Source organism: Emys orbicularis, chromosome 13, assembly GCF_028017835.1.
Source record: "Emys orbicularis isolate rEmyOrb1 chromosome 13, rEmyOrb1.hap1, whole genome shotgun sequence".
In the NCBI taxonomy this organism is placed as follows: Eukaryota; Metazoa; Chordata; order Testudines; family Emydidae; genus Emys; species Emys orbicularis.
The window spans coordinates 24,001,155-24,013,845 of record NC_088695.1 but is presented as its reverse complement, the minus strand read 5'-3'; the positions used below and the strand labels follow the sequence as shown (position 1 = coordinate 24,013,845).

General features: G+C 47.0%; 1 protein-coding gene across 2 annotated transcripts in view; it reads left to right on the top strand.

Moving 5' to 3' along the window:
* GAS7 (growth arrest specific 7) overlaps positions 1 to 12,691 on the top strand; it is a 213,500-nt gene that overhangs the window by 159,478 nt on the left and 41,331 nt on the right. For both annotated transcript variants that reach the window (XM_065416085.1, XM_065416084.1), the window contains exon 5: positions 846 to 899. In XM_065416085.1, the coding sequence (XP_065272157.1) occupies positions 846 to 899 (54 nt within the window). The remainder of the gene's footprint in view (positions 1 to 845; positions 900 to 12,691) is intronic.

The window sequence follows — 12,691 nt, the reverse complement described above, 5'->3', positions numbered from 1 at the left end:
AATCTTGTTTCCCAGCTCCTGGATCATTTAGTGGCCCTCCTTTGACCTTACTCCAGAACTTCCAATCCTTCCTGCAGTGTGGACACCAGAACTGGACACAGTATCCTAGTAGTGGTCCTACCAATGGTCTGTCCACAAGCAAGATTATTTTCCTTTAATATTCCCCTTTTCATACATTAGCCCTTTTTGCAACAGCATTGCACTGAGAGCTCATGTTGAGGTGATTGTTTGCAGTGACCTCTAAGTCTAAGTTGTTACAACACACAGCACAAGGCCCTGCTCTGGATCAGGGCCTGTGGGCATTACTAGAATAGAGAATTAGTTGAATTCTCCAAAGTGACACATCCCCTCAGGATCAGTTCAGTACTGCAGGAATTCAGAGCTTGGCCTTGTGGGCAGTACCATGGGGCGCAGCAGGTTCAGTGGCTCTGGGGGGCTGCATGGGTACAGTGCTTCAGTGGATGGGCACAGTGCTCAGTGGCTGGACGTAGAGGGTACAGTGGCAGTGGTGGCACAGCCAGGAAGGGGCCCAGGGCTCAGTGGTGGGGGGTTAGGGGTGCAGTGGAGGGGTGCAGGGGCTTAGTGGAGGGGCGCAGCAGGGAATGGGCACCAGGGCTCAGTGGAGGAGGGTGGTGGCTCAGGGGTTCCTTGGTGCCCAAGGCTGCTCCTCAGCTCCTGCCCGGCCTCCCCCTCGTCCCCGCATCGCTCCCCTGCCCACTGCCCCACCTGTCTCGGCCAGACACTGACACCTTTCAGTGATTCACTGCGCAGCTCGGGCCAAGCACACTCGCACACCCTCCCGCCATGGAGTGCATGCTGATGATGCCTCTTTCCTCTCTCTGCAGAGTCCGGGGTCCCCGCGTGTGCCCAGGAGGCTGGCCAGGGAGAGCTCGCGGACGGTAAGTACAGCCGGGACAGCCAGCAGCGCTGCAGGCAGGGGGTGAGGCCTGGACAGTGATCCCTGCTGCTGTGCCGAGGGCCAGCAGTATGTGGGCCAGCTTCTGGGGCAGGGCAGAGCAGCCTGGGATGGCAAAGAAAGCCCCTGGCGGGTGTGGTGGCCCTGGGGCAGCCAGTCAAACCAGAGGGCACATTTCTAAAGCTCTGTCTGGGGGCTCCCTGCTCTGTTTTTAAGGGGCACTGAAGAAAAAACTTTAACAAAACGGCCTGGGTCAAACATGTCAGGCCAGTTCTTAGCAAAGTGGCCACATCACAAAAATGGAATTGACACTAATTGCAATCCTGTGCGTACTGCCAACAGAGGCCCCGAGTCTCAATGAGCAATAGACATTGAACTGCTCGGAGCCCTAGCAGTGCTGCCTCCAGGCAGAGGTGAGGAACATTGGTAGCGAAGCCTGTTCTGCCTGTGTAGAACCTGTTCTGTGAATGAATGGAAATCTTCATTCTTCCGGGCTACCAGGCCAGCATCTTTCACTGGCACTGAAGGTCACACCCCGAAAAACAATACAAATCAAAGTGATACAATTTCACAAGAGATATCTGTGCCCTGAAATATCATCCATACCTATTGTGTGAGGACTTCTGCCAAGAGTGGCCCACGTGGCCTTCATTCTCTACCCTTTTTCTGCCATTATATATGCTTTTAAGCATGTACATGCACTGAATTCCCCAGACTTAGAAGAAAAAGAGTGATTCCGTTCTAGCACTGATAGAGCTGAAATTGACTCTTTCCTTTGCTTCCAAGTTTGTTGGTTTTGTCAGATAAAGTTAAGGCTCACAATAATTGGATGCATCTTCTGCTGCTCTGGGATTTGGAAACTGATTAGTTAATCTGTATGTTACATGGTGGCAGAAAACTGTCTGAGATCCAAAACTCTTTTTCTAACCCCCCACCACTCTGTCTTCAATAAAAAATCTAGAAAAGAAGTTTGAGCAATTAGTAAGGAATGCTGACTCTGCAAAATAACTATTGCTGATAAACAGCTGGTAAGGAAGTACTTGGGAAATGTGAATACCTACTATACAAATCAGCTGTTCTGTGTGATGTGTCTAACAAGCTTACTGATCCACTACCATTTCTTTTTTAAAACTCAGGGACAATTCAGGAGGTAATGAAATACTGGAGAAATGGAAATTAAGCATCTTATTTTCAATGAAGAATGATTCTGCCAATTACCACCCTAGAAGTGGAACTTCTCTCTCTAGCTGAAAGAGAGTAATGCAAGGGCATTAATATCTGGAAACGCATCCAGTTTGGTGGAGATTTCTGGAAGAAAGTGCAGGGATTGCTAGTAGGATCAGTGTTAATTAACATCATTACTGAACCACATTGAATAGTTTGCAACTTTGCATTACAGAAAAGGGTGTTATTAATCTCCCTAGATGAAACTTTGTGACCATATCTGGGCTTTAGTGTTCAGTTCTGGGCACCTCAATGCCAGAAAGATATATTTAAAAGTGGAAGGAATTCAGAGAAGAACACCACAACTGCTTGGGGCTGGATGGGATTTACTTAAGAGGAAAGATTAAAAGAACCAAGTGAGCTAAGCATTGACTAAGGGAGAGGGGAGGGAGCATGCTCATAACCTACAAATATTGGAAGGGTATAAAGCCCAAGGGAGGGAGAGGAATTATTTGAAGTCATACATTGTAGGGGCGTAACTAGGAGTAATGGGATGATCTTGGGAGAACAGTCTATTGAGCTGCCCTTCCGTCAATGAGGAGTGTTTTTGTGCCCATGTACAGATTTGTTACAGGCCATTTTGGTGGCCATTGGTGAGTCACTGAGGCTCGATGGGAGTTAATTCAGTTGTCTGAGTGCCCATATGATGCATCCCTCTGCTGTGGTAGCCCAGTCACCTCCATCAGTCCTCCCACTGCTGTCCCAGAGTGCATCAGTCACTGAAAAAGTGGCCAGTCTGGTCACCTTTCTGTCCAGCAGTCACCTAGCAGTTTACATAGCCATGCATGCTGTGTGGAGCTCACTTGTAAGCCATTTCAGAGCAAGGAACCTCTTTGTCCTGCGCAGTGCTTCCCAAGGTCTGGTAAATGCCTGTGCCCCTGCTTGCACCACTGCTGAAGTCCTCACCTTCATCTGCCTGGGGCTGCTGGGCATGCCCATTGCCAACTGGGAACGTGGCACAGAGAGGCCAGGAGGTAGCCACTGTCCACACTGGGAGTCGAGCGCTCTGAGGGGTTGGCAGAAGGGATAGGACCAGATAGGGTGTATAAACACACCTAGGACAACAGTGAAACACCAGGAAATTCCCCCACAGTGTGTTCATTCTACTGTGAATTACACCTGGTCCTCTGCAAGTATCCCACCAGTCAACCCTTCTTGGTGATCGACAGCCCTTACTGTTAACAAATTGCACTTTATTTCCTGTCTCAATTTGTCATTAAACCCATACCATAATATACAGGTGATAATTTTGAAGCCCTTCAAATTTCTCTGGTATTTAAGCAGTACTGTGGGCTCTTATGCCACTTTAACCAAAGATACAAACAGTGCTAAAATCTTTAGTTTACAAGCCAATTCAAGGCTTCTTCCTCTTGTTGTCTATGAACTGTCAATTCTCTTGTCAACAAAGTCTGTGTGATTTAGGCTGAGCTCTTTGAAACACTCAGGGTTTCATCTTACAAATTGTACAACTCTTAGTATAATGAGTTTCTCCAGCCTCCACATTCTCAACTGAGTTAGTGATTAGACATGATTTCTAGACAACTAAGACAAACGATGAGTGAAATACAAGTAGATGTCATACATTTTAGTCATTCAGAGGGTTTTAACTCAGGTACGTGCTTTCTAGGAAGCATTTAGTTTAACATAACCATGTTGTCAGTTGATGAAACAATATATGTATAACTAGGCTTGGCAGACTTTGGTTTTTTTATATATTTTTGACAGATCATAGAATCATAGAATATCAGGGTTGGAAGGGACCTCAGGAGGTCATCTAGTCCAACCCCCTGCTAAATCCCCAACTAAATCATCCCAGCCAGGGCTTTGCCAAACCTGACCTTAAAAACCTCTAAGGAAGGAGATTCCACCACCTCTCTAGGTAACCTATTCATATGTACGGTGAAATGGACATTTACTAATACAAATCTAATCCTTCCAAGACTGTATATAAGTCATTTTGCTACTTATCAGTTGGAACTCGCCTGAAGCTGCCTTCTCCAGCTCATCTGCACAGTTGCAACGACTGGTTCCTTGAGTTAGCTAGAGAGTTCATTCATTCAGGTAATTCACTCAGGGTGTTGTGATACCAAGTTCTTGTCTCTTCCAGATTTTGCAGCAGTCTCCCTAGATCAGTGGTCCCCAACGCGGTGCCCGCGGGTGCCATGGTGCCCGCCGGGGAATCTATGAACGCCCGCGTACTGGCCGGCGGAGAAGCATCCGCTGAAATGCCGCCAAGAAGCATCATCATCAAGAGGCATCACCGCTGAAATGCCGCTGATTTTCGGCGGCTTTTCGGCGGCGACGCCTCTTGATGACGCTGCTTCTCGGCGGCAACGCCTCTTGATGTTGCCGCTTCTCGGCATTTCGGCGGATACTTTTCCGCCGGCCACGGTCCTTGGTGGCTCGTCGTCCAGCGCCCGCCACACCGAAAAGGTTGGGGACCACTGCCCTAGATGGTACTTTAACCGATAGGGTTAATAGGTGCTTGTCAGTGATAGACTTTAGTTGTTAACAGCAGGACATATGTTCACTGGGCTAGGTGATGAGTCTTTCTTGTCCAGCTGATTCTGGTGCATGGAGCATCGTGCTGAACAACACAGGGCATATTCTACGTGATGCAGCAAAGCACAGTCAAATAGCGACCCAGGCTCCTGCCAATGATTTGAAAAGTCCATCCAGGTTATAAGCTGTGTCACTTCTCATCATCATGATAATAAAATACTGATGGAATAGAATTGTAAGATACTAATACATCATCTTGCTTCTCTCCAAATACAGAACAAAAAAAAGTTGTGGAATACTTCTGCCTTTTGTGCATCGTGGTTGATAATTTTATGTCCTTATCCTATCATAATGGCACTATACCAGGGGTAGGCAACCTATGGCTCACGTGCCGAAGGCGGCACACGAGCTGATTTTCAGTGGCATTCACACTGCCCAGGTCCTGCCCACCACTCCGGGGGGCTCTGTATTTTAATTTAATTTTAAATGAAGCTTCTTAAATATTTTGAAACCTTATTTACTTTACTACAACAATAGTTTAGTTATATATTATAGGCTTATATAAAGAGACCTTCTAAAAAGGTTAAAATGTATTACTGGCATGCAAAACTTTAAATTACAGTGAATAAACGAAGATTCGGCACACTACTTCTGAAAGGTTGCTGACCCCTGCACTATACCATTGTTTGGATTTCATTTGTTTTTGACACATTTAAAGAATTGCTTCTTACTGGCCATAGATTTTTCATTGATATCTTTATCAGTAGTTTGCATTTCCTAACTGCTGATGAGTAGTCATTGCTACCAGCTTCCTCATTTTTCAGTTTTGTTTATTTATATTTTAATTGCTGTTTTAATTTCCCTCTGAACCAGAATGATTTTTTAACCAAAGAAGCCGTCTTATATCATTGTAGAGTTGTGGGGCTTGGGGGCATCTAACAGAGCATTTTTATGTCTGTTGCTGATATCGTGTGGATTATAAAGACCTGGCCTATTTGCAAGATTGGGAAAGTCATTCTCAGGGGTTGAGGACTGTGGGAGGTGCTTGTGAAAATACGGGTGGTCTAAAAGTCAGTTGCGACTGTGAAGAATTTGGAAACCGCTGCATTAGAGGATTGTTGCCTGAAGGACTGTGGAGAAAAGCTGGGTTTGGGAGATGGCAGATGGCTTGGGATACAGGACTCAGGAGCATGTTCCAGGGTTAAGGGGCAGTTTGGGGACAAGCATGGAGATACTTGTGGAAGGAGTGCACAAAGAGGGAGTCAGAACTGTCCAAGCACAAGATGTGCACAGGAGAGTTTCAGGGACCTAGCAAAGAGATGCAGCTGGGCATAGCATGGGACGAGAGGCCCTGGAAAAAGCAACCTGCTCTTTCTATTATCTTTGATCAGCACCTGGAGGCAGGGGACCAGCTGCTTACTGAGCTTGCAAATTAAGTTCCTTGGAATGTCTCTCTCCACCTGTGCAAGAGTAGTTAAAGCAAATGTGTCACCCCTGGCGGCTGGTTTCCTTGGCAGTAAGGACAAGAAGAGACAAAGCAGCCTTGGGTTTCTTGGAAAATCAACATCTCCTGAAGCCCATTCCCAGTATGGAAGCAAGGAAGGGAAGAGGCCCGACAGGCTGAACCAGCAGTAGTGGGAAATCTCTTAACCATAGACTCGCTCCTGTTCCCATTGAAGGCAAAGGTGAAACTTTTGTTGATCGCGGTGGAAGTCAGACTGAGCCCAGTGTGCAAGAGTATGTTCGAGAGGAGGGGCCTGTCGGTAAGGTAAACCCAGGCAGGGTTTGCGCTCAGTTGCCTTCATGGGATTCCAGGGATGGATGAGGTTTGGAATCGGCTTGGTTCTCAGTCTGTGGAAGCCAGGGGTCCTCCCCCACCTCTGCCTCCATGGCTCCATCATACAGTAGTCTCATGCTCCTGTGGGGTTTGGAGGGCCAGCGTGCCCTGGTCATTGTGGCTTCCGTTCTCACAGTGCCAGGGACGTCACACTATAGACCCAGAGGCTGTAGAAACTGTGACTATAGCTCGAGGATGGCCAAACCGCGGCTTTTACAGTTAAAGTCCGGCTTGCGGAGCCCCGCCCCATTCTCCATCTACCAGACTTGGGGGAGGGGGAGGGCAGCTCGGGACCTCTGTTTTGCAGGGAAGTGGTGGGGTAGGGGCTTCTGCCCAGTGGGGAGGGAGGTCTCGGGGCTTCAGCCCCGCAAGGTGCATCTGTTGGGGATCGGGGCTTCAGCAGGAGTGGGCTGAAGCCCCAAGCCCCGGCAGGCGCATCCTGTGAGGCAGAAGCCCCAAGGTCTGGCAGGCGTGCCTCGGCTCTTGAACTTATGAATATGGTTGTATGCGGCTCGGAGGGTCAGTAAGTTTGGCCACCGATGCTATGGTGTATTGCAGTGGTTTTCAAAATTTTTAGGTTGCACCCCTTTCCAAATAATGGAGTCTACCACGTACCCCCTTCTGAGATAGTGTCATAATATACCTATGATTAGATTGCCAAATCTTACTAAATAAAACGCATTGTCCACCATTGCAGGATTTTTCTCACATACTTCCTGACAACCCCTAAAGACACAAGTACCCATTTGAAAACCACTGGTGTATTGCATTATGTTAGCATGTGACCATGTCATCCAAGTTGCATTGTGATAATGCATATGCACAATGGCAGAGTAGAAGGTGTGCACACACCCTTGACACTGGTATTTCCTGCCTTGTGGGCAACTCCCATTGTAATCACAGGGTTGCATTCATTTTGGGATTGTCATTTAATTAAAGAAACATCCTCATTTTGTCCCCAGAGGACGTTTCACTTGGGCAGTATGCCATGCCGACCCAGCAGTGTCTGTCAGGAGCTCCCCATTTGACTGCACACAGGAAGCAACACTTTCATTTTGCCTTTTGACATTTTACTGCTTTTCCCAAGTATTTTTCAAAGGTCCTTCCAGTCTAATCCACTTTGGAGATCAAAGCAAAGAGGGGAAAAGTGCAATGTTAGAAATCAGTTCCAATAGAGTGTTAAACTATTCTCTATCTGCTGTAAACGGTCCAGTGTACAGGGACTGAGAGCTGCTGGCCAAATCCTCCTTTGTTCTGGGTGTAGAGGACAAAAGAAGAAAGGCTTAACTCCAAGAGATTGGCCAGCCCAGTCCTAGGATCCTCTGAAAATCCCTCCAGCTGATGATATGATTTGATCCAACAGCAGCTCCTTGAGGTAGAGGTAAAGAAGACAATACTTTTGCATTTCAGAGTTATTGCTGAGTCATTTGGCAGGAATTTGTCTCTGTAGAGCCCTTTAACAATTCCAAAAATGAATAGACTTTCCACATTACATAAATGTAAAGAGACTGTACAATGCCTTGCCTTAGAGCAGTCACATAGCTGTGCTAGAGAAGCCTTTCGAGAAGCTGGAGTACTTGGGGATGGGAAAGGGAGGAGCAAAAAAGCCATTGCTAGAGGTAAACAGTTGTTTTCTGCAAAAAGCCAAAGGTGTTGACCAGGACTGTACTGTTAGACATGTACTGTATAAAACCTCTGGAGTTTGTTTTCCATTGCAGTGCTGCTCTGTGGAGAATTGTTCCCATTTCATGATATGATACAAGAGAGATGTATCATAATACATATTGAATACATAAATGATTTTAAATATATAATTTAGCCCCCTGGAATCCCTGTGATAGAGGAAAAGTGCGTGAGGGGGAAAGGGAGAAAAAGGACAAGTTGGAAGAGATAACTGAAGAAGGGGTCATTGGCACTGCAAAAGCCTATGAGCACTGAGCAGTCCCATTGATTTTGCTGGGGCTATTCATAGACGGATACACTGAGTACATATAGAACAATATATTGTATAAATCTCTTGGATACCACACTGATCAGCAGGTCAAGACAGAGATTAGAGTTTATGGCTGCAATCTGCTTCCTTTCCGCAGCTTTGCCCCATATTTAATCTTACACTTTGTTTTGTTATTGTAGGGTTGTTCAGTAGCGGCGTGCACAGCCAAGCACTTCACTTGTTAATGTAGGTTTGCTCAGCAGTGCTATGTGCTGCCCAGCACCTCATTTATTATTGTAGGGTTGCTTAGCAGTGTGCACAGCCAAGAGCTTGTGAGCGCTAGACTGTGCACATTGGTTTTCAATTTTAGGATAACTCATCCAAGAACAATTGAACCCAGTGAATTTGGCAATATATCTGAGTATTTTCTCACCACACCTGACCAAGTCTCTGTACTTTCTATTGAGAGGAAGCAGTTTTCTTGTTGATGTTTTTACTATCAAATCTTACTGCAAGACACAAGGAAAGTCATTCGTAAGTATTTATTATTTTTTAAAACTCAGACAGCTTGAAAAGAAACCCCATGAGGACCTGCTTCATGGAGCAGGTTTTCAAGGAATCAATTATGAAACACTTAGAGGAGAGGAAAGTGATCAGGAACAGTCAGCATGGATTCACCAAGGGGAAGTCATGCCTGACTAACCTAATTGCCTTCTATGATGAGATAACTGGCTCTGTGGATGAGGGGAAAGCAGTGGATGTGTTATTCCTTGACTTTAGCAAAGCTTTTGATACGGTCTCCCACAGTATTCTTGCTGCCAAGTTAAAGAAGTATGGGCTGGATGAATGGACTGTAAGGTGGATAGAAAGCTGGCTAGATCATCGGGCTCAACGGGTAGTGATCAATGGCTCCATGTCTAGTTGGCAGCCAGTTTCAAGCGGAGTGCCCCAAGGGTCGGTCCTGGGGCCGGTTTTGTTTAATATCTTTATTAATGATCTGGAGGATGGAGTGGACTGCACTCTCAGCAAGTTTGCCGATGACACTAAACTAGGAGGCGTGGTAGATACACTAGAGGGTAGGGATCGGATACAGAGGGACCTAGACAAATTAGAGGATTGGGCCAAAAGAAACCTGATGAGGTTCAACAAGGACAAGTGCAGAGTCCTGCACCTAGGACGGAAGAATCCCATGCACAGCTACAGACTAGGGACCGAATGGCTAGGTAGCAGTTCTGCAGAAAAGGACCTAGGGGTCAAAGTGGACGAGAAGCTGGATATGAGTCAACAGTGTGCTCTTGTTGCCAAGAAGGCTAACGGCATTTTGGGCTGTATAAGTAGAGGCATTGCCAGCAGATCGAGGGACGTGATCATTCCCTCTATTCGACATTGGTGAGGCCTCATCTGGAGTACTGTGTCCAGTTTTGGGCCCCACACTACAAGAAGGATGTGGAAAAATTGGAAAGAGTCCAGCGGAGGGCACCAAAAATGATTAGGCGTCTGGAGTGCATGACTTATGAGGAGAGGCTGAGGGAACTGGGATTGTTTAGTCTCCAGAAGAGAAGAATGAGGGGGGATTTGATAGCAGCCTACAACTACCTGAAGGGGGGTTCCAAAGAGGATGGAACTCAGCTGTTCTCAATGGTGGCAGATGACAGAACAAGGAGCAATGGTCTCAAGTTGCAGTGGGGGAGGTCTAGGTTGGATATTAGGAAACACTATTTCACTAGGAGGGTGGTGAAGCACTGGAATGCGTTACCTAGTGAGGTGGTGGAGTCTCCTTCCTTGGAGGTTTTTAAGGCCCGGCTTGACAAAGCCCTGGCTGGGATGATTTAGTTGGGAATTGGTCCTGCTTTGAGCAGGGGGTTGGACTAGATGACCTCCTGAGGTCCCTTCCAACCCTGATATTCTATGATTCTATGATTCTATATGACTCCTCCATCATCCACAATGGCTTTGAAAACAGCACTTATAACAACAACAAAGGACTTCTTTTCCCCAGTAGCTGAAGATCTATTTACTGTGGTACAAACCTGTTTCTCCTCCCTTTGTTTAATGGAAACTCACTTTGTCTGGATCCTGTGTGTCTCATCTGCATGTCCAAGTGCCCATCATTGTTGCTGTGACAGCACTGAGGAGAATCTCACAGCAGGTTCTCTTCCGAATAAGGCCGTATCTGCACATGCGCTACAGTGGCACAACTACATCACTGCAGCTATGCCTCTGTAGTGCCACAGTGTAGACACTTCCTAAAGCAACAGAAGGGGTTTTCCCATCCATATAGGAAATCCACTTCCTAGAGCAGCGGTAGCTAGGTTGATGAAAGAGTTCCTCTTCGGTACCACAGTCTGAAAGGGCAGAAACCCAGCAATGCATCTGCACTCAGAGGTCAGGAGTCCTGGGCAGAGTTCCAGTCCAGTGGTGAGTCTTGGGTGCTCCTGGTCATTTTCGGCGCCAGTAACCTTTCCCCAGCAAACTCCTCCAGTGTCCTCTTCTGCTGCTCTCTGCAATGCCACACAGAGCGACAACCTCCCCCACTTAACTAGCTAACAGCCTCTCTCCTTATTCTGAATGCAAAGTCACAAGCTCCAGTACTCACGGCCCCACACCACTTGGGACAACAGTGATACTTGGTCCAGCTCTGGTGTGTCCTTCTCAGGACGTTCCTCCCTGGCACAGTGCTCCTCTTGGCTCCTGTCCTGGGGTGTCCCTGGTCAGCCGCTCTGTCCCTCCTGGGCTCTGGGCAGGTTCTTGGCTGCTTCACTCTGTGAGGGCCTGCTTGCTGTAGCCCTTCTGTCTCGAGTCCCAGACACACCCACCCTGTCACTCTCCCTCTCTCACTGCTCTTCCCCCTGTCCCTGTCCCCCCCCAAAAAGGCAGCACATTCTCTGCCTGGAACAATCAGCTCTCCCACCCTCAGGACAAAGATTTAAAGGGGCCATGCTCTCTAAACTGCAAGGGGGTTACACAAGTAAAAGGTACTGTGTACATCCTCTGAAACTAGATTGAACCAAGAAACTTCCTACCTTGTTTTTCTGATACCGTGGTTTACCTCTTATCTCTTTGCTCTGAACACATGCATTTCAGGTATCAAAGAGCATGAAGGCACCTCCTAGGTTTGTACTAGGATAGAACAATCACATCTCTTGTCCTCTTCCTTTGGGACATTCCAATTCAGGCCAGTGAGAGTAACTCCCTTTCTGTTGCTATGGTAAACCAGTCATCTGTCCTGATCTTGTCAGCTTCCTTATTTGCTTAAGCCAAAACTTACTTCAGTGAATGCAAGGGGCTATGGGATACTTAGCATAAGAGAGCAGGGTTATGTAAAAATCATAGTCCATTTAGGCTATATAACTGCTGTAATATTTGTGCTTAATGCATACTAATAACTATATGGTGTGGATAACACATATTAATATGATATGTATCTATGCTAGCTAGCATATATTAGTCAACAGGTATGTACGCCCTGTCACAATTTCCATCTCTGAGATTTGTAAGGCACAACTTGGGCCATGTCTACACTACAAAGTTAAGTCTACTTCATGTAAGTCAACATCGAGCCTCCAATTTAAGCAAGTTGATCTTGCATGTCTACACTACGTTCATTGTGTTGAAGGAATGCATCCCCACTAGCAGGGCTTGCATCGATGCACGGAGCACTGCACTATGGGTAGCTATCCCACAGTGCATGTAGCCAAGTGGAATTTTGGGTTGGGCTTGCACTGCCTTATGGGACCAAACATTGGCGTGGGTGGTCATGGGAACATGGTGTTAGCCTCCCATGATGCACTTGCCTCCCTCTCTCCCTCCCTCCCTGAAATCAACTGCAAACAAACCAAGCCTTTTTCGCACCTTTTTTTGTAAGCTTGGGTTACCCGTGCGGATGCCACAGCATGATAAGCATGGACCCTGCTCAGCTGTACACTGTTGTTGTAAGCATTACAAACACCTCGCGCCTTATCCTGCAGTATTTACACGGCTAATACAGGAGTCACCACATGGAACAATGTGATGCCACGCAAGCAGCCCTGCTGGAAGACATAGAGCGGAGCAATTCACAGTTGCTGGCGACAGTCATGCATCACCTTGACACGGTTGAATGCCGTTTCTGGGCCTGGGAAACAAGCGCTGACTGGTGGAACCGCATTGTTATGCAGCTATGGGATGATGAGCAGTGGCTGCAGAACTTTTGAATGTGTAAGGCCACTTTCCAGGAACTGTGTGACGAGCTTTCCCCAGCCCTGAAGCGCAGCAATACTAAAATGAGAGCTGCTCTGAC